This window comes from Ammospiza nelsoni, chromosome 14 (genome assembly GCF_027579445.1).
Source record: "Ammospiza nelsoni isolate bAmmNel1 chromosome 14, bAmmNel1.pri, whole genome shotgun sequence".
In the NCBI taxonomy this organism is placed as follows: domain Eukaryota; kingdom Metazoa; phylum Chordata; class Aves; order Passeriformes; family Passerellidae; genus Ammospiza; species Ammospiza nelsoni.
The window spans coordinates 1,112,392-1,139,354 of NC_080646.1; the positions used below are offsets into that span (position 1 = coordinate 1,112,392).

The 26,963-nt window shown below is 49.6% G+C and overlaps 1 protein-coding gene across 1 annotated transcript; it reads right to left on the reverse strand.

The window, feature by feature from the left end:
• Positions 1-7,771: 7,771 nt before the first annotated feature.
• KIF23 (kinesin family member 23) lies at positions 7,772-26,072 on the reverse strand. The gene is made up of 24 exons (XM_059482168.1): positions 26,037-26,072; positions 25,275-25,335; positions 23,741-23,869; positions 22,615-22,720; positions 21,579-21,715; positions 20,704-20,813; positions 19,370-19,540; positions 18,317-18,358; positions 17,536-17,648; positions 17,166-17,287; positions 16,829-16,931; positions 16,458-16,537; positions 16,253-16,372; positions 15,646-15,805; positions 14,690-14,857; positions 14,302-14,459; positions 13,873-14,046; positions 13,186-13,365; positions 12,120-12,407; positions 10,704-10,934; positions 9,873-9,955; positions 9,453-9,534; positions 9,149-9,219; positions 7,772-8,359 (listed from the first exon to the last, which is right to left on the reverse strand). The coding sequence occupies exons 1-24, from the start codon at positions 26,045-26,047 to the stop codon at positions 8,344-8,346; spliced, it is 2,916 nt and encodes a 971-aa protein (XP_059338151.1). The 5' UTR covers positions 26,048-26,072; the 3' UTR covers positions 7,772-8,343.
• Between the last annotated feature and the right edge of the window lie 891 nt (positions 26,073-26,963).

Consider the following 26,963-nt stretch of genomic DNA (forward strand, 5'->3'; position numbering starts at 1 on the left):
CAATAAAAAGGGATAACGGCTCGGGATGGAGCCGCTCCCACCGCAGGCTCCTCCCGGGAAAGGGCTCGGCCTCCCGCGGCCGCGGCGGGGATTGGCGGAGAGCGGGAGAGGGATGGATGGATGGATGGATGGATGGATGGATGGATGGATGGATGATGGATGGATGGATGGATGGATGGATGGATGGATGGATGATGGATGATGGATGGATGGATGATGGATGGATGGATGGATGGATGGATGGATGGAGGGATGGATGGATGGATGGATGGATGATGGATGGATGGATGATGGATGGATGGATGGATGGATGGATGGAGGCTTGGGAATGCTGAGCCACGGGTGGGGCCGCACGGGGAGGCGTGGGTGGGATAAAGGGATAAAATAATGGGATGGAACGGGGATAAAATGGTGGGATGGAACATGGATGCATGGATGGGATGGCACGGGGATAAAAGAATGGGATAGAACAGGGATAAAATGATGGGATGGCACATGGATGAGAAGGAACGGGGTAAAATAATGGGATGGCACATGGATGAAAGGATGGGATGATGCATGGATGGGATAAAGGGATAAAATAATGGGATGGAACATGGTTGCATGGATGGGATGGAACAGGGATAAAATAACGGGATGGTACAGGGATAAAATAATAGGGTGTCACATGGATAAAAGCATGGGATGGTACAGGGGTCATTGAGGGGATAGAACACGGATGCATGGATGGAATGGCACAGGGATGGATTGATGGGATAGAACCTGGACGAATTGATGGGATGGAACATGGATACACCTCTGGAATGGCACATGGATTCGCTACAGGCCAGCCTTGGAAAAGGTGTTTGAAGGCAGATTTATCCCATGGGAATCACAACTGGCAGCACTGATCCAACCCCCTCCTGCTTCCAGCTGCCCATGGCATTCCCCAATCACAGCCAGATCCTGGTTACTTACAGACGCTCTCCAGGCTCCTGCCTCTCTCCAGGGCGCTTCCCAAAATTCTCAGAGCTGTACTTGGATGATCCTCATGGGTCCCTTCCAACCAAAGACGTTCCATGGAAATCCCTCAAGCACCCACCTTGACCACAGCACTTCCTGCTCCAGGGAGATACATGGCATACATGGAATATTCAGGATGCACGGAATATTGGGGATCCACGCTGGATCTGCACGTGCAATTCCCGTGGCGTGGCTCTCCGTGCACAAGAGGCCATCCATGCATCCCGACGCCATCTGGGGCGCCAATTACCGGGAGCACGCACGGAATCAAGGTAATTACTCCCGCAAATTGGCCGTGTGATTGCACGGGCATCCCTGGGATATTCCAGGCCTTTTCCGAGCCAGGCTTCCAGAAACTCCAATAGATTCCAAGTTATGCTGGAAATTATCTGCCCATCTGGCTGGGCCTGCCAAGAACGGCTGTTTATGGGCAGAGAGATTAAACAGCCGCTCTTGATCGATGGTTTAATCATTGGGAGGGAGGGAAAGGCGTTGGATTTTCCCAAGGATTGACCCAGGATCCGGAGACTAATGACAGGTTTAATTAAACAGGGAATAACCGGCTTTTGCTCCTGAAGTATCCACTAAAAATGGCCCTGGATACACGAGGAGAATATGTCTGATGGATCATTGCTGCACTGAGAGGAGCCGTGGGTTTAAATAAGCCTGGATTAATTATTAAGCCTGACTTGCCTCCATTTCCAATGGCACAAAACCTGGGAAGGGCTGGAGGAGTTCGTGGCCTCACCTTTCCAGGGGGTTTCCATGTCCAGAGCTCCATCCCCTCTCTGCTCCTCACTCCTGTGGGTCACATCCAGCTCCATGGAAGCACCAGGGGAATTCCAGTGATCCCAGAGGAATCCTTGGCGTCGGAAAATCCATGGCATCTGTCCCCTCAGGTGAGGCCCCACCTGCAGAGCTGCTCCAGCCCTGGATCCCAGCACCAGCAGGATCTGGAGCTCCTACAGCAATTCCAGAGGAGGCCACGGAGCTGCTGCAGGGCTGGAGCCCCTCTGGAGCCAAACTGGCAGAGCTGGGAATGTTCACCTGGAGAAGGGAAGAGCTCAGGGCCTGAAGGGACTCCAGGAGAGCTGGAGAGGGACTGGCGCAAGGATGGAGGGACAGGACACAGGGAATGGCTCCCAGTGCCAGAGGGCAGGGATGGATGGGGTATTGGGAATTAGGAATTGTTCTCTGGGAGGGTGGGGAGGGGCTGGGATGGAATTCCCAGAGCAGCTGTGGCTGCCCCTGGATCCCTGGAAGTGTCCAAAGCCAGGTTGGAGCACCCTGGGACAGTGGGAGGTGTCCCTGCCCATAGATCCCTCCCAGCCCAAACCGGTTTGGGATTCTGGGAACAGAAGCACAAAAACATGGAAATGTTCCCTACAGCAGGACAAGGATTAAAAGGCATTCCCAGCATTGTGCAGCCATGGATAATTTTTCCATGGAAAGCAGTTCTCAGTGCCACACCAGCAGGGGAAGGAGGACATCAGCCCAGGGTTTTTGGGAAAAGCCTTTTCCCGTCACCAGTGGAGATCAGCAGGTTCAGCATTCCCAGAGGGCACAGGACTCAGATGGGATGGGGATGGGATGGGATGGGAATCCCTGACGTCAGCACTCAGATGATTCCCAATGCTCACCCAGCTCCCGGATGGATCCATCCCCTCCAGCACCAAGAGGAGCCAGGAGGAGCCAGGAGGAGACTTTGGATTCAAATCTCTTCCCTTTTGTTCCTTTTTCGTTTGATTCCATGTCAAAAATTTCAGCATTTATCGCACTTTTTGTGCTCCTTAATGGGAGCCTGTTCTTTTTAGGGATTATATAAAAATCCATATTTATGAGACGAGCAGGGATCAAGAACATGGAGATTTAAAAGATCCAATTATCTTCCCAAAGTTTGCCTTTATGTTCATCCTCATGAATCCAATGTTTTCCAGGGAGATAATTGCCTTTCCCAGCTCGTTAGAATTCCAGCATTCCCTGATTTTCGATTTAAAAGGAGCCTGTGCCTCCTGCTTGAAGTCTTGGGTTTCCAAGGAATTCCTGAGGAGGAATTTTTGTCCTATATAATAAAAATAAAACTTCCTAAACATTCCTGGCATCCTCACTGGATGGAACATCCTTTTGTTGGGATGGGAAAATCCGGAATGTGGGATTCAGAGGGAAAGGGGGGAAAGCAGAGGAAGGTTTGATAGAAGCTGCTGCCATGGGAGATATCAGAGAACAAGTTCTGGGCTGGCTAAATAAAGTTGGGAATTTGGCCAGGGACTGGACAATTCCAAGGATAAATCCCACAGTTCCTGGAGCAGCAGCTCCGTGCCTAGGCTGGGCATCCCAAACCCCAAGGATCATTTTGGAATCCTTATCCTTTGGGATTCCCATCAGGACAACGATCCCAAAGCCTCCCACACTCACACCGAGGGGGTTTCCAAGTCCTTCCATGCCCCTGATCCCACCAGAGTCAATGGGATTCTTCAGATGTGCCCCAAACCAAGAAAAAGAGGGACAAAAAGCAGCAGGAATTTGTACCTGGAAAGGCTGAGCTGCCGCATTCCCAAGGAAAACCAGAATTTCCCAAGGAAGCAGCTATTTTTCCCATGTTTTTAAATCCAGGCTCTTCCATGGACATCCAACCCCGCTGACATTCCAACCTCTCCACCCAACCTATGGATCAGCATTCCTGGCAAAACAGCAATTCCAAAAAACCCCCAAAGCAAAACCCTTAAATTGCACTTTAATTGGATTTTCCAGAGGGTTATTAGGAAATGTTTCCAATCAAGGAGTAAATTGGGATTGCAATAAAATATTCCATAAATATTTACATTGGCCCTGGCTCCACTTGAAAAGCAGGGATATTTTTCCCTCTTGGACACGCTGCCAAAGGAGCCGGTTGGAAAACCAAGATCTCAGAATCACTTTGTTTCCATCCAGGAATGATCAGAGGAGGTTTTCCCCCCAAATTCCACCCGAAAACATTCCCAGGTGCATCCCAGGTAAGTCTTGGGATCCAAATGGGATGAGCAGAGGGAGGAGAGGGAGCAGAGGAGGGGAAAATCTCCGAAGCTGCAGCACATCCCAAGGAATTTATGAGCTGTGTGGGGTGGGCAGGGCTCCAGCTCCATCTAATCTGGATCCAGATCCAAGGGAACCGTCTGGTTCCACAGGATGAGGCTTTAATCAGGTGTGGATCAAGGAATTTCCCAGGAGTAATTCAAGCCAGGCTTTGTTTATTGCTCGCCCCGTGACCCCCTTGTGCCATATTGAACCTGTTACCTGCTGATATCCCAGGATTCAAGAGGGATTAGGGAAAATTTTCCTGCTTTTCCAGATAAACTGCTCTGTCTGTTGGAGCACAGAGGAAGGGGAGGTTTTTTCCAGCATGGAAAAAACACAGCTGGATTAATGGGAAGGGTTAGGAAAACACTGCTAGGGCAGGGATGAGCAATCCATGAAATATCCCATGGATTAATCAATCCCAGGGAAGCAGAGCTGGAGAGGGATGGGGATGCTCAAGGGTCATGGCCAAGCAGGAGGATCCTCATCCAGAATATCCATTGGAGGGAAAGCTTGGAAAAATCAGGACAGGGCTCCCAGAGAAGTTGTGGATGAATCCTTGGAAGTGTCCAAAATCAGGCTGGATGGGAATTGGAACAACCTGGGATAGGGGAAGATGTCCCTGCCCATGGCAGGGATGCAATTGGATGGGATCGAAGGTTTAGGAGCAAAAATCAGGAGTCCAGGATTTGAGAACAAAAATCAGGATCTCAGATTTAGGAAGGAAAATGAGAAAATTCAAGGATTAGGAAGAAAAACTAGGAGCCCAGAAGATCAGGATTCCAGGTCTAGGTACAAAATATAGAAGCCAAAAGTTTAGGAATAAAAATTAGGAGCCCAAGCTTTGTGAGGAAAAATTTGGAGCCCAGATTTGGGAGGAAAAATTCCAAGCCCAAGATTCAGGAACAAAACTTAGGAGCAAAACTCAGGAGTTGAGTGTTAAAATATTCCAGAGTGCAAAAGCCTGGAAAACCCAATGGAAGTGGCTGGGAAAACAAGGAGCAGGGAGGAATCCCAGGTGGAAAATTTGGAATTCCAGCTAGCCCTCGGAGCTGCCAGTGGCACCAGGAGTTTCCCAGCTCCGGTCTCATCCCGGTGCTCCATTCCCATGGAGCAGCCTCTTGGCAGCTCCCAACAGCTGAGGATATTCCCATTTTCTCCGTCCTTGCCATAATTCCAAGGGACGGAGCCAATTGGCTCTGCCAGGGCTGACGGATGGGAGCCGACAGCGTCGCTTCCCATTAGGATTATTTCTGGGAATTCACACCGGGATGGCTCCGGCTGGCGCTCCCAGCTCCTGACTCCAGGAACAATCTGCTGCTTACCCAGAGCTCAGGGAATGTGGGAAAAGCCAGGATGGGGACATTTATTGGCACCAAGGAGAAATCCTACTGGGAATGAAGGCTCGGGATTCCCAATTCGGGAATTTGGGATTCATGTAAAGAAATCCTACTGGGAATGAAGGCTTGGGATTCCCAATTCGGGAATTCGGGATTCATGTGAAGAAATCCTACTGGGAATGAAGGCTCGGGATTCCCAATTCGGGAATTCGGGATTCATGTAAAGAAATCCTACTGGGAATGAAGGCTCGGGATTCCCAATTCGGGAATTCGGGATTCATGCAAAGAAATCCTACCGGGAATGAAGGCTCGGGATTCCCAATTCGGGAATTCGGGATTCATGTAAAGAAATCCTACTGGGAATGAAGGCTCGGGATTCCCAATTCGGGAATTCGGGATTCATGTAAAGAAATCCTACTGGGAATGAAGGCTCGGGATGGGATTTTAGGAAAAGAGCAGAATTCCAGGCAAGGGCCACTTGGCTGGAATGTGAAAATCATTCCCAGTGGCTCTGGGACACTCAAAGGCATTTAAGGACATTGGGGACAAATCCATGGAATGTCATGGAATGCTGTGGGTGGGAAGGGATAAAATCCCATCCCATTCCATGGGCAGGGAACCTGCCACTATCCCAGAGTGCTCCAATCCCCATCCAACCTGGCCTGGAACATTCCAGGGATCCAGAGGCAGCCACAGCTTCTCTGGGAATTCCACCCCAGCCCCTCCCAGGAGACAATCTCTTCCCAGTATCCCATTTAAATCCCCTTTTCCTTTCCCTGTGTCCTGTTTCTCCATCCCTTGTCCCAGGCCCCTTTCCAGGGAACTCCTTTTTCCTGCTTGTTTTTTCCAGAATGAGAGAAAGAGCATTCCCAGCTGGAATGTTGGGATGTGGCTGGATGGAATTTTGGGACAAGGTGGGAACAGACAGAGCATGATTGACTCTGGAATGATCCCTTTCCCATGGAATGGGATCAAACCCTCGCTCCATCCATGGAATGCCGAGAGCTGGGAATGAGCTGGGATTTGCTGCAGATCCAAGGAGGTTTTTCCATGGTTTGCTGGAAAACAGGGATGGGAATCCCAATCCCACACTGACACCTCATGGAAAAAGCGCTCGTTGCAATTCCAGTGCTCCGGAGATGGATTTTTGGGATAAACGCTTGGATTTTGCTGCGCATTTTGTCCTGATAAAGGTGGCTGGGATAAAGGGATATTTCCCCTGGAATTAAAGAGATTGGGACAGGATCTGCCTGGGAAAACCTGGAGATCTTGGAGCTGCAAATCCAATATTTCCCCTCCAACTTACCCCGTCTGCAAGGGCTTTGAAGGAAAATAAAATAAATAAAAGTAAAAACAGAAATGAAATCAGAATTAAAATTAAAATATTTAAAATAAGAAGAAAAATTTAAAAATAAAAATATAAATTAAATTACAATTAATAAAAAATAGGAAGAAAAATTAAAATAAAATAAAACATCAAAAGAGAAATAAAATCAAAATCAAAATTAAAATAATTAAAATAAGAAGAAAAATTTAAAAATGAAAGAAAATTAAGTTGAATTCAAAATAAAAATAAAAGCAAAAAATTAGAGTAAAATATGATTAAAAAATAAAATTCGCAAATCCAAGGGAGTGGATTCGGAATTCTCAGTGTTTTCAACTCTTTCCAGTATCCAAACCGTCTCCATGAGCACCAGTTGCTGGTGTATCCCAGTTTTCCACAGGAATATTCCCAATGGGATTTAACTTGTCACCCGAGATAACGGAATCCAAATCCAAGAGACGGCTCCTCATTAACGATTAATGAACTCATTAAATCCCACAAACAAGAGCCCTTCCCAGAGTTTTCCATCATTCTTCAGTGGTTATCCCAATCCCAATCCCAATCCCAATCCCAATCCCAATCCTTCCAGGGGGCAGGAAGAGGTTTGGGATCAGGGAAGCTGCCCAGGCTGGGATTTTCCCAGGAGCCATTCCCTGTCCCAGGGCAGGCCCAGGCTCGGGAAGCGCCGCCATCCCCGTGGTTTTCCTGCCCCATCTAGCGGCGCTCCGGGAGAGCTGCTTCCCACGGATCCAGCCGGGAGCTGCCTCTGCAGCTCATGGAATTCCTGAAGGGCTGGAAAAAGCTCTCCCTTTGTCCCCCCACTGAGCTCTGGAGTCCCAGCAGGGGAAGGACCTGGACCTGCTGGAGAAATTCCAGAGATCCCGCAGCCTCTGATCCCAGCTTTCTGCAAAGCCAGGGAAGCTGCTCCCCTTGGAATTCCCTAAAAACCAGGAAGAGGGTTGGGAATAAAAGGATTTATTAAACATTTTGCAGGGAACATAAAGAGAGCTAATTCTCACCCTATCTGTGAAAAAATCCCCTCTTCCCCCCATTCCCACATGGAAAACATTCCAGAATTCCCTCACACCCCAAAGCAGCTGGGATGTGAATTCCCACTGCTCCCAGGATTTTGGGTGACTCTGGAATGTTCTGACAGCTCAGTGACACACTTAAATACTCCAAATTAATTCTTGCCAGAAGAAATCTGAATTCCCAAGGTTTTCCTGCTTCCAGTAAAATCGGGAATGGCCAAAAACACCCTTAAAGTGCTGGACTGCAGCTTGGAATAGCAGCGGTTGGGTCTCCCAAAAGAGAGGGAATGACCAGAAAAGATGGATTTGGGATTAAAAAACTGGGACAACACTGGAAAAATCTCCCAGGGAAAAGCCTGCTGGCACTGTCTGTAACGATCCAGCTCCGTTCGAAATTCCAGAGGGACCTTGAGGATTTCCCTAAATCTATGGAAAAGGACAGATCCATCCAGAAGTTCTTTGGGATCACCAATGGAGCCATTTCCCAGCTTCCCTAAAAACCTCTGGGAATGAGCACAAAGCAGTTCCTGAGGAGCAGTGGCAGCAGAGCATTCCTCAGGCTGGGCAAATCCAGGATTCCAGCAGGAAAAGTTCAGGGCTTCCTGCGCCTGCAATGGGAAAGAGCCACAGAGAACTTTCAGGATTCATCCAGAGGAATTTTGGGAGCAGCCAACTCCTCATTCCCAGGTTTTTGCACTACCACCCACCTCCTAAAAAAATCCAACATTTAATCCAAGGAAATTCCAAAATCTCTTTTCCTTGGGTTTTTAGGCAGCAGAAGCAGCAAACAAAGTTGGATTCCAATTCCTTAATTCCCTCTTTCTACAGGGAATTGGAATTTCCCAATGGATAACATGAGCAAGAGGTTAGAGGGGCAGGAGAGGGAATCCAGGACATTCCTGCTGCCATTCCCAACCCTATTCCAGCCAGGAATGAAAACCCAAAGTGAAAAGGGCAGCAAGGTTGGGGGGAAAACATTCCCGAATTTTGGAAGTTGTCAGGAAAGAATTCCAGGAGCACTTCCTTGGGCTGAGTATAGAGCTCGAATTCCCAGGGATGCCTTATGAATAATTTGGGAAAGAGGGAATTCTCCAGGCTTCCTTAGTGGTATTTTGGAGTTGGAATTTTAGCAGGAAATCCACTGCAACTGCCTCCTCCCACAGGGAATTGGAGTCCTGAGAAACTGGAATTTCCCAATCCTGAGAAATTGGAATTTTTCAATGCATAACTGTGAGCAAGAGGTTAAAGGGGCAGGAGAGAGAATCCAGGGCATTCCAACTGCCATTCCTGATATTCCACGTGGGAATGCAAACCTGACATGGGAAGGGCAGCAAAGCCAGGGGGAAAGCACTCCCGAAGTTTGGAAGTTGTCGGGAAAGAATTCCAGGAGCACTCACTTGGGCTGGGCATGGTGCTGGAATCCCGGTCCCAGCGCTGATCCCGCCCTCATCTCCACGGCCACGGAACACTGGGAACACACCAAAGTCAGGATCCGCTGCTTCCCACCATTCCCAGCATTCCCAAATCCTCATCCAGAGGGGTTTGGATCCCCAGCCTTGGAACCTCCAAGGCCAGGCTGGACGGAGCAGCCCGGGATAGTGGGAAGCGCCCATGGAATGGCTGGATTGGGATGAGCTGAAGTTCCCTCCCAACCCAACCCAGGCCACAACTCCAGGACCCAGGGTGACATTCCCAGCTCACCCTGGTTTCCACATCCGTCCATTCCGAGTCTGCGGCGTCCCCAGCAGGGTCGGGATCGGGAGGAGACGAGCGGCGCTTCCGCCTGGAACGGGAATTTGTCGAATTACAGCACAAACCTCACGGAATTTGCCACATTCCAACACTGGAAAACATCTTTATTGTTCCTTAATAAATCTTGGATCCAGCAGCTCCAGCAACCATAAATTTCTCCAAGTTTATGGGATTTCAAGTTGGATTTTCCCATTGGATCATCTGGCCTGGTAGAGGTTCCATGCATGCACCCGGAATTCCACAATTCCAGAAGCTCAAATGAAAGGTCTCATCATTGGAACCTTGGGAATTCCAGGACTCCAGAAGCTCAAATGAAAGGTTCCACAACTGGAATTTTGGGAATTCCAGGATTCCAGAGGCTGGACTCACCCAGTGGGAGATTCCTGCTTGAGGGTCTCGATGTCCGTGAACTGCACGGCCTGGCCACCACCCCTGGTCTTGAACACGTCCCCCTGGAATGGGAAAAGGACAAGGAAAGGCAGGATTAGGACAGGAACAACACTGAGATTCATCCCAGAATTCCAGCCCAAAGAGATACAGATACAAATAAGCTCCTCTCATTTCACTGCCAATGGATTGTTGCCTTTTTCCACAGGAAAATGCAGAAATCATGGGATCCACAGATAAGGGATTCCAGAATCATGGGATCTACACAAATAATGAACTCCCTTAAGTCATAGGATTCACAAATCATGGAATCCCACAAATAATGGAACTCAACCATGAAAACACCAAACTAAATTTGAATGATTCCAAAGCAACATTCCCAAGATTCCCACAATTCCCAAGGTCACTTTAATGAGCTCAGTCTGGATCTCAACCCTGTCCCAAGCCTGGAGCACCGAGTGCCACATCCAGGAATTCCTTGGGTCATTTTAATGAAATCTCAGTGATTCCAATGCAACATTCCCAAGGTCACTTGGATGAACTCGGTCTGGATCTCAGCGTTGTCCAGAGCCCAAGGAACTCCTGGAGCACCGAGTGCCACATCCAGGAATTCTTTGGGTCATTTTAATTAAATCTCAGTGATTCCAATGCAACATTCCCAAGGTCACTTGGGTGAACTCGGTCTGGATCTCAGCGTTGTCCAGAGCCCAAGGAACTCCTGGAGCACCGAGTGCCACATCCAGGAATTCTCTGGGTAATTTTAACGAAATTTTGACAATTCCAACGCAACATTCCCAAGACTCCCGAGGTCACCTTGATGAGCTTGGTCTGGATCTCCCCGTCGGAGGCGAGCTCCTGGTGGGTCAGCAGGTAGCGGTCGCAGCGGGCCAGGGCGCGCTCGCTGGGCGCGTCCACGGTGATGGCCCTGGGCACGCGCGGCTGCAGCAGCGTCTCCGTGGGCACGTGGGACGGCGGCCGGTGATCCACCCAGCGCTCCCCGGCACTGCGGGAACGCCGCGCACGCAGCGGCGCCACCGGAGCGCTCTGGGGACGATGGAGAGTGGGAATGAGAATGGGAAATGGGCACTGGGAATGGCAGGGATGGGGGCTGGTGATCCACCCAGCGCTCCCCGGCACTGAGGGAGCACTTTGGGAATGATGGAGAGTGGGAATGGGAACAGGGAATGGGAACTGGGAATGAATGGGCACAGGGAATGGATGAGATTGGATAGGATGGGTGTGGGAAAGGCAAAGGTTTGGTCCTTGGGTTGGATCCTGAGGGCACCACCAAGAGCTTGGCATCGAATTATCACTGGAACATTCCCGGCCAATTCCTATTTTTTGGGCATCAAGTCATCCATGGAATATTCCAGGCCAATTCCTATTTAATGGAAATTTTATCCCAGCTTTGTCCAATCTGTCACATTCCTTTAAGTCTCCTCAAGTTTGGGAAAGCTCCTCCCAAATTTCCAAATTCACAGCACCAGCCCAAGGGATTGTCCTCCTCTGCTTTCCTAAAGTGCTCTTGGATTGAATCCTGACAGCACCACCATGAGCTTGGCATCAAATTATCCATGGAATATTCCAGGCCATCTCCTGTTTTTTTGGGATCAAATTATGAATGGAATACTCCATGTCAAGTCCTATCTCTTGGGAATTTTTGTCCAATATGTTGCATTCCACACCTAGGAAGGAGGGGACAAAGGAAGAGATTGTCCCCGTTTTCCTAAAGTGCTCTTGGACTGAATCCTCAAGGAACCAAATAATTCATGAAATTAGAGCTCCCAGTTTAAAGGGAATTAGGGAATTAAAGCTGAGGCACACAAAAGGTTTATCCAAGGCATGTTTCCAGGCAGGAAAAGCTCCCAGAAGCACCTTGGAAGCTGGGAAATTGCAGGAGGGATTGGAGGAGACACGAGGGAGACGGAAAGGAAAAGGGAAATGCCAGGAAAAGGGAAACACCAGGGAAAAGGGAAACACCAGGGAAAAACATGAGGACACCCATGGCTAGAGCAGAGTGTGGCCACCTCAGAGCTCCCTAAAAGTGGGAATTCTTAACTTCCAAGGAAGCTCCAAACACCAAGAGGGCAGCGAGAGCAGCCAGGCTCAGTCTGGGACCAGCAGGACACGTTAGGCACAGCTCTACTCTACGTTAGGCTCGAGGACAGAGCCAGGCTCAGGCTCAGAGAACCTTTAAGCCAGGCTGAGCCCCACTAGGCCAGGACTAACCCTGCAGCACGGATCCTCTTCCTGCTCTAGCTCCTCTCTATCCCTGGGCACCTCCAGCGCTCGGCTCCAGCACATCCCTCTCCTCCTGGCAGGGCTGGGCCAGGCCGAGCCTGGCTCTGCTCCAGCTTTATTCCTGGGCTTGGGAATGCTGGCTGGCTCGCAGGAAGGGCCCCTCTGCTCCCACTCCAGCACACAGGAGGCCACAGAGATGCTGCTGCAAGAGTTGGAGCGCCTGGGCCCCCGCAGGGCCCCCCGGCTGTCCCCGAGCTCAGCGGGGTCACCACAGCTCTGGGGAGAAGGGAGAGAGCAGTGAGACACAGCAGGCTCCAAGCAAACAGGGACAGGCAGACAAATCCAGGCATTTCCCCTTCCTGTGGAGATCAGGAGGTGGGAGAATGAAGAGCACACAGGACACAGGGAATTCGAGCTGCTCCAAGTCAGGGCTCAAACTTCAGCAGGGACATCACAGCTCTGGAGAGAAGGGAAACATCAGTGACACACAGGAGGCGTCGTGCAGTCAAACAGGGACACCATGCAGGGACAGACAGGTCCAGGGATTTCCTGTTCCTGTGGATATCAGCAGGTAGGAGAATGGATAAACAATGAACAGAGACAAGACGAGGAACTTAAAAGGTGCTCCAGCTCAGGGATCAAACTTCAGCAGGGACACCACAGCTCTGGAAGCAGGGAAACACCAGTGAGACACAGGGAGGGACAGACCCAGGGATTTCCCATTCCTACGGATATCAGGAGGTGGGAGAATGGATGAAGAAAAAACAGAAGAAAAGGAATTCAAGCTGCTCCAACTCTGGGCTCAAACCTTAGCTCTGGGGAGAAGGGAGAGTCAGTGAGACAAAGGAGACTCCAAGCAAACAAGGACAGAAAAATCCAGGGATTTCCTGTTCCTAAGGATATCAGGAGGTGGGGAATGGATGAAGAACAGCAGACAAGGAACTCAAAACAAGCTGCTCCAACTCTGTCCTTGGGGGCTACTAATGACTAAAATCCCTGCACTTAACCCCAAAAACGCTGTTTCCCAAATGCAGCAGGTTTGGGAGTGACTCACGGGAGCAGGGGAGGGAGACACGGATCTCGGGAGAGGCTTTTCCCGCTCCCTTTCCCGGGATGGCCTCTCTGGCCTCTCGGCTCTGGGCTCGGTGACGATGGCCTTGAGCTGCTTCAGCTTCTCGTCCTTCACCCACAGCTTGTTCTGCATCTCCAGCTGCTTGGCTGCCACGCGCCGCTCCTTCAGGGACAGGGACAGCAGAGGGAAACATGGAAGTGCTGAGGTTGGAAAACCCACCAGGATCAGCAAGGCCAAGCTGGGACTGAACCCAGCCTGGAGCTCTGAGTGCCACATGCAGGAGTTCCTTGGATACCTGCAGGGATGGGGATTCCAAACCTCCCCAGGTAGTTCCAACTTTTATAACCCATTCCATGAGGGATTTTCCCAGTATCCAACCTGAGCCTGCTTTCTGTCTCCTCCTGTCCTTGTTCCCTGGGAGCAGAGCCTGACACCACTGCCCTCCGCTTTTCTTTCCTTCTTTCCATTCCCTTCAGTTCCTTTCCTTTCCATTCCATTCCCCTCAATTCCTTTCCATTTCCCTCAATTCCTCTCCTCTCCCTCCCCTCTTCCTCTCCATCCCATTTCCAACCCAGAATTCCCACAAACACCAACAAACCCGCTCCTTAAGATCCCGCACCCCAAATCCCCAGTGCCTCGATCCGGCTTTTCCCCCATTCCTGCACTCACACATTCCTTCTCCCACTTGAGGGAGGTCTCAGCCACCATTCCCTGCAGCCTGGCCTCCAGCCTCTTCTTGTCCGACGCCTGCCGCTGCAGCTTCTGGCTCTTGCTCTCCAGCTCCTGCTGCAGGTTCCTCTTGTCCTCCTCATAAATCGTGGCTGTCTTCTCCAAAATCTCAATCTGCAGCAAGAGAGGAAGGATTTGGGCAGGAACACAACCTTCTAATCCAGGAATTCCTGCTTGTATTTCCTGGGAAATCTCAATTTTCAATTCTAAATCGCTGATTTTGCTGCTTTAAAAGCCTCATCTCATAAAAAAGTCAACAAATTTTCAGCAGAAGTTCCCCCCCAAAATATTTATTCCTGATGACAAGGAATTTGCCAATAATCCATTAAAAAAAAAAATGGATTTGTGCTCCAAAACAACCCAACTGACCTTGTACTCCAAGGTTTTAATCTTCTTCTCCAGCCGTTCCAGCTCCGTCTTCTGCCCTGTTATGGTTTTCTCCTTCTCAGCCAGTTTTCCTTGGATATAATTTTCCTTGGATGCAACACTGGAGTCAAATTCTTGCAGCATTGTTTTAAAGGCGAGAACTGGAAGAGAATTCAGATATTTTCTATTTTATCTTTAATCTTCTCTCTTATCCCCAGAACATCCAAACCTCTGTTTTTCCCAACAAATTTTAAAGCCTAAAATTCCTCAAAAAAAGGTTGAAACAATCAATCTAAACAAGAAAATTGAGGCAAGGAGGATCCTTGGAGGAATAATAAGGGCACCAAATCTGAGTTTTGCCCTGATGTTCCAACTTGGGGCAAATTCCTACCACTTTTGGCAAATTCCTCTGTCAGCATCTGCCTCATTTTGTGGCGCTGCTCCAGGGCCTCGATCAGTTTTGGGAGCGTTTGGTCGTCGTTGATGTCCAAGAGCTCGCAGGAAGGCAGAGGAGGGAAGCTCTGGAAGAAGAGCTCAGCAGCAGATGGCTCCTCTGGTCCTGCAGGATGGAAAATCCGTCAGCAGGATGGGAAAATTCCAATGGACATGGGGCAGGATCGTGGAAAACTGGGAGCGATTAATGGGAGCTACAGGTTTCCAAATAGGTGAGGGATGGGAAAGGATTAAATGTGACATCTTTGATTCCTTGTTTTACTAAAAGCAGGTCCTGAACATTGGGGAACATCCCTCAATTTCCTTGGCACAATTTCCTGTCAGGAGCTACAATAATGGGACCATGGATTCATCCAAATCCTGTGGAATTCCTTGGAAAGGAAACCTTCACAGGGACACTGCAGAGGGAAGAGCAGCAGCTCCCAGGGCACTGAAGTTCAGTCTGACACAGTTAAGGCTCAGTAGAATTGGTTTAAATTTTAATTCCCAGCCTTGAATTCCTAACAGAAAACTCTGCTGGAATCATGGAATGGTTTGGGTTGGAAAGGAACTTAAAGTGATCCTGTTCCATGGCCAGGGACACCTCCTGCTGTCCCACATTCCAACCTGGCCTTGGACACTTCCAGGGATCCAGGGGCAGCCACAGATACTCCGGGAATTCCAGCCCAGCCCCTCCCCACCCTCACAGCCTGGAATTCCTTCCCAACATCCCACCCAAATTTCCCATTTTCCAATTTGAAGCCATTCCCTGTTGTCTCTTCATCCCTTATCCCAATCCCTCTCCAACCCTCCTGCAGCCCCTTAAGATCCTGCAAGGCTCTCCAAACTTCCCCTGAATCCTTCCCTTTCCCAGGTGGACATTCCCAGAGCAGAATTCCCCACCGCAGCCCTCACCTGCCCCCACGGGGCCGCCCCTGAGCTCCAGCTTGCGGGACAGCTCCTCGCGGAACGCCTGGTTGCGGAGGCGCCGCCCCGGCGTCAGCCCGCACAGGGGCCGGTCCAGGGGCCTGGCCACCTCCACCTCCTGGGTCATCTCTGCAAAACGCATCACTTGCTGCAAGAAAACAGGAAAAAAAATCACCAGGAGCACCCGGAGATGGGACTGGGAGCGGGGTTGGGTCACTGAAGTGGGAAAGGAGGAATTATCCGGCTGAAATCGCAAGGAGTTCCCAGCTACGGATTGGGATCTTCCAGAAACCTCCCCCCAGGGAGCCACAAAAGCGTGGGTACAGACAGCTGGAATTCTTGGAATAGGAGGGATTAAACACCCAAATATGGCTCCATGGAATTCTGTGAGGAAGGAAAACCTTTCCCACTTTTTAAGCAAGGAGCAGGTGTAATATGAACAGCAAAAACAAGACTTGGGGAGCAGATTTATCCCACAGAATTATAATTGAAGGGCTCAAACAAAAATTATAATTCCTTCTATCTCTTGGAGCACAAGAATCCAGGGAAAAAACAGGAAAAGAAGAGCATGAGGAAATGGAAAAAGGGAATTTACCAGGCTTTCCTCATAGTCCTCTGCCTTGGGATTCACACACACGATCATCCGAACTTTCCCTTCTCCATCGAAATAGTTCTTGAAGAGATGAGTCAGCTTGGAATCTCTGTATGGAACCATCTGGGAATAAAGACCAGGGAAAACTCCATAAGTTTTCCTTATCCAGGTGATGAAATCCAAGGATAAGCAGGGAAGGGCTGCCCACCTTGTTTGTCCCGTACAATTGGTTTTCCCGCAGAATCTCGATGCACGTCCTCAATGTCATCAAAGACTGGTTGATATTCCCTAAAAAAAGCAAACACAAGGCAAAATAACTCCATGAGCAGCCCTTGGATCATATTCCCAGATTAGTCAGAAGAATAAATTGCCTAATTAACAATATTTGTTAATAATTGCTCTAATTAACTGAAGTGGCAGAAGTGCTGCTGCAAACTTGTGGGAAGATTTGAGGTCATCAAATCCTAACTGATCCTAACAGAGCACTTCAAGAATTCCTGGGATTCCTCCCTAGGAGAGAGGATTAGCAGGAGTTTAATTAGCAGGGTTAATTAGCAGGGTGCTCCAGGGTGTTCCTACCTGCTTCCCGCAGTCTGTTCCCCTCAGCTTTGGTCCTGTTGGTTCGCTCACTTCCCGCCAGATCCACCAGGGACAGCTGGCTCAGGGTGATCTGCTCCTTTTCCTGGGACACAGAAGAAATCCTGCATCCCTCCAGATTCCCCTAAAGGGCTGGGGGACACCTCATCCCAAAACCCACTTCCAAAGGATGTGTTGGATACGAGCTCACAGGGGTTGGTACAGCCCAGACAGCAGCACAGCTTTTTTATGAATAACTCTGTCACCTCCAAACTTGAGGCACAGGAGCTGCTTCCAAGGTAAATTCCATAAAATTCTCCTGGAATGACCCAGAACTGACCTGGAGGACGTTGTCCCCATCAGCATCCAGAGGAGCCTGTGCCAGTTTGATGATGAACACAGAGTGGGAGCGGCTGGATTCCCGGTTCAGCTGCGTGTTGGCGATGCGTCGCTTCTTCTGCCCTGCTCAGACACCCCAAATTCCCAAAATTCCTGCTGCTTTCCCACAGCTCCCTCCAGCATCAGGGTGTGAGGGGTTTCCCAGCTGTGGGATATTGGGAAGGGCTGGGAATGGGGAGGCCCTAAATGCCCAGAGAAGCTGTGGATGCTCCATCCCAAGGATGGGGCTGATCCAGCAGAATTTCCCTGCTCGTGGATGATGTTTAAGGTGCTGGGAATGTGGGATCAGCCCTGAATTCCAAGATTTTTACCTCTCCAAAAGACTTCAAAAGCTTCCTCAGTGGATTTGACCTCCACTTCAGTGCAGCCGGTCACGTACATGTTGTGGTTCTGGTCTTCCCGAAGGATTTTGGACTGGAGAGGTCTTCGGGTAGTGGGAAAGAGGGAAAAAATCCAAATAAATCCCAATGGAGGGGAGTTCTCTGTGCAGCTTCTTGCCATGCAGATTCTCTCGGAGGGCAAAATTCAGCAGGAAAAGGTCAAAAATTGGAGGGAAAAAATTCAGAATTTGGAGGGAAAATGTTGCAAGTCTGAGGGGAAAAGGTCAAAAATTCTGAGGGGAAAAAGGTCAAAAATGCTGGGAGGAAGAAGTCCAAAAATTCTGAGGGGAAAATGGTCAAAAGTCAGGGGAAAAGGTCAAAAATTCTGAGGGAAAAGGGACAAAATTCCAAGGGAAAAAATTCAGAATTCAAAGGGAAAATGTCCCAAGTCTGAGGGGAAAAGGTCAAAACTCTGAGGGGAAAACAACAAACATTCGGAGGGAAAAGGTCAATTATCCATCTAAAAGATGGAAGAGGGAATACAGGACATGGACACACAGCCAGGATTAGTGACACTCCAGCTACTGCTCTAATTAGCAGCTATTTAATTGCAATTAATTGCTTTGGTGGCAGCTATTGCTTTTCTACAAGCACACAGAAGCAAGGAGAGCATCCTAGGTTTCCTAGGAAAGCAAGGATAGGCAGGGAATTTTCTGCTTCTACTCAAGGAAAACAGCACTGGAATAATGGGAATAAGACATTGGACACATACACAAAGTCTCCATTTCTCACAGGAGTGTTGCAATTGTTCCACCTACCAAAAAAATGGGGAAAAATATTAAATACTTGATTTCTGCCTCAAATCTTTCCATGCTGCAGCTTCCAGAGGGAGAAATAATCCCAGATATTTTTTTTTTAGGATGGGCTTTGGGAAAAAATACCTTTTAATTTTTTTTTTACATTTCATTTTAATGTTTAAAATTTTAATGTTTAAAAATTTTATTTTAAAATGGTTTAAAACCATTCAGTGTTTAAACACTGAATGGTTTAAAAGCATTCCCAGAGATTCAAAACCTTCTAGAATGAAGACCCTGGAGACAGCTCCCAGTTTGCTTTGCCCTTGTTAAGTCTTTGTTAATCAACCACTCCTTAATTAACACAGGACTGAGAAGCTCCTTTAATGGAGTTGGAATTTCAATCCATCGATTCCAAGTGGAATTTGCAGACTTCTCCTATTGATTTTACACATCATAAATGCACACCTTTGGAAAAAAATATCCCTAAAAAATATCCCTAATTTCTGGTTTTATGGGAATTACAGATATCAAGTGGAACAATAGGGAAATATGGAGCACCAAACCAGTGTTTTCCACTGTTTCCAGGGCAATAATCTATGGAATGGCTTGTTACAAGTTGAAATCACCTGTTAGAATAGACTGGGAATTTAAGAGGGATAGAATTGCCTAATTAATTAAATATTTGCTTGCCAATCATGCAGCCAGATGAAGAAGGGAGCACCTTGGCCACCAGTACTGAAACATTCCTGGCTGGAACCCTTTCCACGTGTGTTTAACACTAATTCCCAGGAATTCTGAGCCAAACTCCCAAAGGTTAGAACGGAAAAATCAGGGTGGAGTTCCTACAAAGTCCTCCCAGGACTGGGAATACGGGAATTCCCAAATTCCCTTGGGTTTGGTGGGCTCCAAGCAGACGGTGGATGCCGGAATAGGACACAGAGACCCTGCTCTCATCCCAAACCTCTTCCCAGCGGCTGGGCGCCGATTCCCAAGCCCAGCCTGGGCCAACCCCGGCTTTGCCAACTCACTTGGGTTTGATGGAGTCGCAGGGAGCCTCCTCCAGCAGGTCGTAGATGTAGTTGTTGTAGATCTCGATGTAGGAGACGAAGACGCCGTAGACGTTGTCCTCATCCACCTCCTCCGCCCGGCAGTGATCCTGCACGTCGATCATGTCGGCAAACTCGGGATCCAGCTGTCTCCTGCGGGAAATGGGGATTTGGGATGGCGTTCCCGGCAGCCGGGACGCGCCGGGGCGGCTCAGAGCGGAGCTGCGGGGCTGGCTGGGGAAACACGCAATATTCGGCAAAATTCCCGTTCCTGAGGGGCCCTGGGCAGGGCCTGGAGTTGGAATTCCATGATCCAGCTGGGGGAGTTCCATGGCTGGAATTCCATGATCCAACTGGGTGAATTCGATGACCCAGCTGGGGGAATTCCATGATCCAACTGAGGGAATTCCATGGTGGAAATCCATTATCTAACTGACGGAATTCCATGATCCAACTTAGGAAACTCCATGATCCAACTAAGGAAATATTACGGTGGAAATTCCATGATCCAACGGGGGGAATTCCATGGCTAGAATTCCATGATACAACATAGAAATGCCCATTGTTGGAATTCCATGATCCAGCTGAGGGAGTTCCATGATTGGAATTCCATGATTCAGCTGGAGGAAATCCATGATCCAACTAAGGAAATTCCATGGTGGAAATTCCATGATCCAACTGAGGGAATTCCATGGCTAGAATTCCATGATCCAACTGGGGGAGTTCCATGGTTGGAATTCCATGATCCAGCTGGGGGAATTCCATGTTTCTATGGAAATATCTCCAAATTGAACTTCGCTGGATTTGGTTGGGAAATCCAAAGTCCAGTTTGGTCCGGCTTCACAGAGCTGGATTCTTACTGAACACCACGGGGTTTTAATCCTGGCTTAACAGGTACAAGAAATAGGCTGAGCCTAAATTTCCTCAACTAAAGAGCTGGTCAAACCACACGGAACACACTCATTTCCCATTAATATTTTACTAACTATTATTATTATTAATAACCCTGCCCATGGGGCAATATCAACTTGAAGATCCCTTTGAAATTCTGAGGGGAAAAGGTCCAAAATTCTGAGGGGAAAAGGGACAAAATCTCAGGGAAAAAAGTTATGAAATGACTTCCTCCAAGCTGAAATCTTTTGTTAGAACCGCAGGAATAGATTGGGAATTTCAGTGGGATACAATCACCTCATTAATTAAATATTTGCTTTTTTTTTTCCCAATTTTTCCTTCATTTCCTCAAGGGAAGAGCCCAAGAGAAGTTAAAACCCATTTCTAGGGAATAAATTCCCTCTGCTATTCCCAGAGTCACTCACTTCCCAGCTGGAGTTTTTGGGGTGGGCAGGGCCTCTCTCCTCTGGCGTTCCAGCAGAGCCTCCACCTCGCTCTGCACATCCACCCCGTTCTTGTCATCCAGCTTGAAAACCTGAGGGAAAAACCAGGAATTTCAGTCAATTCCAGCAACCAGGTGCTGCCCAACAAAGCATTATTTGATTCATTAATTAGTCTGATTAGGCTGGTATTAATTTATTAATACCACGCCCCTCATTGGCACTCAACCCAGCAAGATCTGACAGAAAAAATTTGCAAAACAACGTTTTAGAAAAGCTCCCAAGGATGAGAATTCCAGGACTATTTCAGTGTATTTTAGGCACCACTAGTGCGCGACTTTGGAAAAATATCCCTGATTTCATGAGGAGACAATTCATTTTTGGTTTTATGGGAAATACTGAAATGAAGTGGAATAACATGGAAATATGGAGCACCAAACCAGCGTTTTCCACTGTTTCCAGGGGAAAAAAGCCATGGAATGGCTTCCTCCATGTTGAAATCGCCTGTAAGAACAGCAGGAATAAATTGGGAATTTCAGTGGGATACCACCACCTAATTAATTCAATGTATGCTTATTAATCACCCATCCTAATGAGGAAGGCAACACCTTGGCCATCAGTACTGACACCTTCCTGGCTGGATTCCTTCCCATGTGTTTTTAACAGATTTTTCCAAGGATGGGCTCGGGCAATAACCACCAAACCACCGAATGCTTTAAAAGCATTCCCAGAAATCCAAACCCTTTTGGAACGAGGACCCTGGCGTGGGGGTTTTTCCCTCTTCCAAGCCCTCCAGTGGCAGGTTTGGAGCAGGGATCCATGGATTTGGGGCTGTGGAGAGGATGTGGGGAGGCACTCACGAATCTCTTGGCCTGGAAGGGGCCGATGCTGTTGAAGATCATGGCCAGGCAGCGGGGCAGGAGCCCCCCATCCCCAGGAGATCCTGTCATGGTGTGGGTCTTCCCACTGCCCGTCACTCCATAGGTGAACAGCAGACCTGGGAATGCAGGGAAAAGGGAGAAATCAACGGGATTGGGAAAAAAAAAAACAATCCACCTCAAATATTGCACGCCATCCAAAGTGGTCACAGCTGGGAATATCCTGGAATCATCCTCTCCAAGTTGTGCCATCCGTGGAATATTCCAGACTGGATGGGGCTTGGAGCACCCTGGGATACTGGAAGGTTTCCCTGCCCATGGAATGGGATGAGATTTAATGCCCTTCCCATAGATTGGATGGTGCTTTTTTGCCATTTGTTGCTTTTTTGGGAGTTGAAAACACGCTTTGCTAAAAGCCCAAAATGCTGACTTCACAACTTCCAACTCCCACAAACCATGGGAAAACTTGGGAGAGCAAGGAGAGGGATCTGGATGCATCATTCATGCAATTCCAGAACGCTTTGGGTGGGAAGGGACCCTAAAGCCAAGCCCATTGCCAAAGGCAGGGACACCTCCTGCTAAGCCAGGCTGCTCCCAAAACACTTCCATGGCATGGGATCACCCATTCCCACCTAAACCATCCCAGGATTCCTATCCAGAAAGAGCTTCCAAGGGAATTCCAAGCTGAAATCTCTTGTTAGAACAGCAGGAACAGATTGGGAATTTCAACTGGATACAAGTACCTAATTAATTAAATATTTGCCCTTTTTTTCCAATTTTTCCTTCGTTTTTTTCAAGGGAAGAAGACAAGTGCAATCTCTGTGTGAGGAGCTGAGCTACAACTCCAACCAAACCTCAGGAACCCTGGATCATCCATTCCCACCCAAACCATCCCAGCATTCCCATTCCAGAAAGAGCTTCCAGAGGTGTGGAGTGAGGAGCTGAGCCACAGTTCCAACCAAACCTCAGGAGCCCTGAAATCCTGGGAATGGGGACACAGGAGAGGAGCTCTGCTCACCGTTCTTGCCCCGGATCAGATCCTCCACCAGAGGCTTGGCCACCACGTCAAAGAGCTCCTTCTGTGCCACCAGCGTGCCAAACACCTCCTTGAAGGAATACTGGGTCTGCCAAGAGAGGGAAAACCACCCTGGAATTCCAGCCCCACAGCCTGGAGTGGCCAGAGGGATCCCACGGAGCAGAGAATTCCCAAAGGACAGCTAAAAACTGGATTTTCCTTTCAGAAATTCCCAGAATCCAAGCAAAGGAACATCCACCATGGCCAAAGTGGAGCTGTTCCCTCGTGGAATTTTGTTTATTTTGCATCTTTTTCCAGTCCAGCCTCAGTTTTCAGTCTTGAATTTCAAGCTGGTTTTATTTTTTTAATGAATAATTTTAATTTTAAATTAATTTTAATTTAACTATTTTAATTTTAAATTTATTATTTAAATTAATAAGTTATTTTAATTTTAAAATTAATTTTAATTGTCCTAAATTTCAAACTGCTATTATTTATAATGAATTATTTTTAATAAAATTTTAAACTAATTTTAATTTTTGATGGTCATTTTCCCACCAAAACTCTTCCTTAGGGAAATAGCTGAATTCCAAATTTCTGGACAAAATCCCATTTAATTAAATTAACATTTCATTAATTAAGCTTTGCCTGTTTTATTTAAACCTTTGAAGATCCCTTAATGCCCTTCCCATAGGAATTTTCCAGCTGAACTTGGAAACAAAATATTCCACATCCCAGCTGAGATTCCCACCTGGAAAAGCTGCGGATTCCTTTTCCCTGGAGTGTCCAAGGCCAGGCTGGATCAATCTGGGATGCTGGATTCCCACGGAATGGGATGAGCTTTAAGGCTCTATTTGACAGATCAGGAAGTGATGGGCTTTTTTGTCCTAGATGGGCTTTTGGGTGGAAAACTTTTGGATTTCGCACTCTGCAAGTGCCACAAACCACGGGAAAGCTTGGAGAGCGGGAGCTGGATGGAATTCACGGAATTTGATGGGTGGGAAGGGACCTTAAAGCCAACCCCACTGCCAAGGGCAGGGACACCTCCTGCTAAGCCAGGGTGCTCCAGGACAGCCCCAGGGACGGGGGCAGGAATTCCAGGCAGGAATTGCAGCGGGAATCCCGTTACCTCGCGGTACTCGCCATTGCGGAACACGCGGTAGCCCTCGGGAGGGTGGATCTGCACCGTGGTGCCGTTGATCACCTCGATGCAGCACTCCTGCTCCGCACGGCTGAGCGGCCGCACGCGGCAGTACACCTGGGAATGGGGGGAAAAACGGGAATGAACCGGGAATAGACCGGGAATGAACAGGGCAGTACACCTGGGAATGGGGGGAAAAACGGGAATGAACCGGGAATAGACGGGGAATGAACAGGGCAGTACACCTGGGAATGGGGGGAAAAACGGGAATGAACCGGGAATAGACGGGGAATGAACAGGGCAGTACACCTGGGAATGGGGGGAAAAACGGGAATGAACCGGGAATAGACCGGGAATGAACAGGGCAGTACACCTGGGAATGGGGGGAAAAACGGGAATGAACCGGGAATAGATGGGGAATGAACAGGGCAGTACACCTGGGAATGGGGGGAAAAAACGGGAATGAACCGGGAATGAACAGGGCAGTACACCCGGGAATTGGGGGAAAAATGGGAATGAACCGGGAATAGACGGGGAATGAACAGGGCAGTACACCTGGGAATGGGGGGGGAAAAACCGGGAATGAACCGGGAATGGACCGGGCAGTGCACCTGGGATGGGGGAAAACCGGGAATGAACCGGGAATAGACAGGGCAGTACACCTGGGAATGGGGGGAAACCGGGAATGGACCAGGAATGAATCGGGAATGAACCGGGAATGGACCGGGCAGTGCACCTGGGATGGGGGGGAAAAACCGGGAATGAACCGGGAACGGACCAGGAATGGACTGGGCAGTAGACCTGGGAATGGGGGGGAAAACGGGAATGAATCGGGAATGAACCGGGCAGTACACCTGGGAATGGGGGGGGGGGGGAAAAAACCGGGAATGAACCGGGCAGTGCACCTGGGAATGGGGGGAAAAACAGGAATGGACCGGGAATGGACCGGGCAGTAGACCTGGGAATGGGGGGAAAAACGGGAATGAACCAGGAATGGACCGGGAACGGACCGGGCAGTACACCTGGGATGGGGAGAAAAATCGGGAATGGAACGGGAATAAACTGGGAAGTACACCTTGGAAGGAGGAAAAATGGGGAATGAATCAGGAATGAACCGGGCAGTGCACCTGGGATAGGGAAAAAAACCAGGAATAAACCGGGAATGAATCTGACAATGAGAGAAACAGCGATAAACCGGGAATAAATCTGGGAATGAACCCAGCAGTACGCCTAGGATTGGGAAACAGGGATAAACCGGGGAATGAGGTTTATCACGGAGTGAGGGAAACAGGGATAAACCAGGATAAACCTGGGAATGACCCTGGGGTTGGGAAACAGGGATAAACCGGGAATAAACCTGGGAATGAAGTCGGGATTGGAAAACAGGGATAAACGCGGCAGTACAGCTGGAATGAGAGGTGGGAATGAGCGGGAACCGGGATAAAGCCGGGAATGATCCCGGGATAAAGCCGCGAATCCGGCGGGGCGGGAAGGGGGAGCTCGGGATGAGCCCGGCACTCACCCCCACCGGGTCCTTCTGCGTGGGGTTCGTGCCTTTCCTCGGCCTCCGCGGCGTCCGGGCCCTACTGAGGGAGAGAGCGTCAGGGAACCGGGAACGGCGGCACCGGGGAACCGGGAACGGCAGGAACAGAGAAACCGGGAACGGCCGCACCGGGAAGGGTCAGACCGGGATACCGGGAACAGCCAGACGGGGAAACTGGGAACGGCCGCACCGGGACACCGGGAACGGCCGGAACGGGGAACCGGGAACGGCCGGACCGGGAAGGGCCAGACCGGGACACCGGGAACGGCAGGAACAGGGAAACAGGGAACGGCCGCACCGGGACACCGGGAACGGCAGGAACAGAGAAACCGGGAACGGCCGGACCGGGAAGGGCCAGACCGGGACACCGGGAACGGCAGGAACAGGGAAACAGGGAACGGCCGCACCGGGACACCGGGAACGGCAGGAACAGAGAAACCGGGAACGGCCGGACCGGGAAGGGCCAGACCGGGACACCGGGAACAGCCGGACGGGGAAACGGGAACGGCCGGAACGGGGAACCGGGAACGACGGCACCGGGACACCGGTAGAGGGGAGGGGGAGAGGGGAGACAGCCGAGAGGACGGGAGGAGCGGGCAGGGGAGGGGAGAACCGAGAGAAGCGCGACAGGGGAGCACCGGGACGGGGGAGCGCCAGGATGGCGCTGAGGGCGACCCCGCTGCCCCCCGGGACCCCTCAGGCCGTCCCCCCCTCCCCGCCCGGGGCTGCGGAGCCACTCACGCCGCCTTCATGTCGCGGGTGGCGCCGCTGTCGCGACAGGGCCCGGGGCTCGCGCTGCGGGGCTGGCACCGGGCGGCGGCCGCGCGCCCGAGAGATTCAAATCTGTCCAATCAGCGAGCACGGCGCCGTGACGTCGTCACGCACGGTACGTCACCATGGTGACGCGAAAAGGGGCGCGGCCAGAGGCGCGGGCGCCCCCTGCTGCTGGCGGTGGTGGAGGGGAGGCCGCGGGTTCGAATCCCGGCCCCGGCAGATCCCGGATTTTCCCTCCTTTTTATCCACTTAATTTCAATATTTCAGGAAAACAGGTGGAATGCAGACCGTTTGTAGGGCCAGAGCTTCCCTGTGTGCCTGTCTTGAGGCGAATCGGTCACTCAGTTAATTCCCAACCCGATGGAAATTACTGAATTCCCAACCTGTGGAAAATTAGTGAATTTCCAGCCTGTTGGAAATAATTCCCAAACTGTGGAAACGGGTTAATTCCCAACGTGTGGAAAATTAGTTAATTCCCAACCCAATGGAAATGAGTGAATTCCCAATCTGTTGGAAATGAGTTAATTCCCAACCTTTTGGAAATAATTCCCAACCTGTAGGGAAGTAGTTAATTCCCAACCTGATGGAAATTAGTTAATTCCCAACCTGTGGGAAATGATCCGTGGTGGAAAATAACCGTGGAAATGTGGTGTTGGGACATGTGGGAAAAATCCAGCAGAACAAGTCCAGGGAAAAGCAAACTCCCTTCCCAGGGAATGCATTTCAATGGAGAACTGGGGAGAGGGATTCAAGTCCTTTTAAATTCTGGGGAATTCCCATTTTTAGTCCAAATTCTTGAATGTTTCCACAAGGTTTCAAGGATATTAAAAAAAAAAAAAAAGGATAAAATCACCTGGAGGAGCCTGAAATTCCTGCCTTTTTCCAGCTTTTCCA

Bases quoted from the DNA above. Each gene is read 5' to 3' on its own strand.
- KIF23 (XM_059482168.1), bottom strand. The intron at 21,716-22,614 runs GTGAGCAGAGCT...CTGCATTCCCAG, and splicing joins TCTGATCCGGGGCAAGAACG to GTCTGCTGTTCACCTATGGA. The intron at 20,814-21,578 runs GTGAGTGCCTCC...TTTTTCCCTCAG, and splicing joins CCTTCCAGGCCAAGAGATTC to GTTTTCAAGCTGGATGACAA.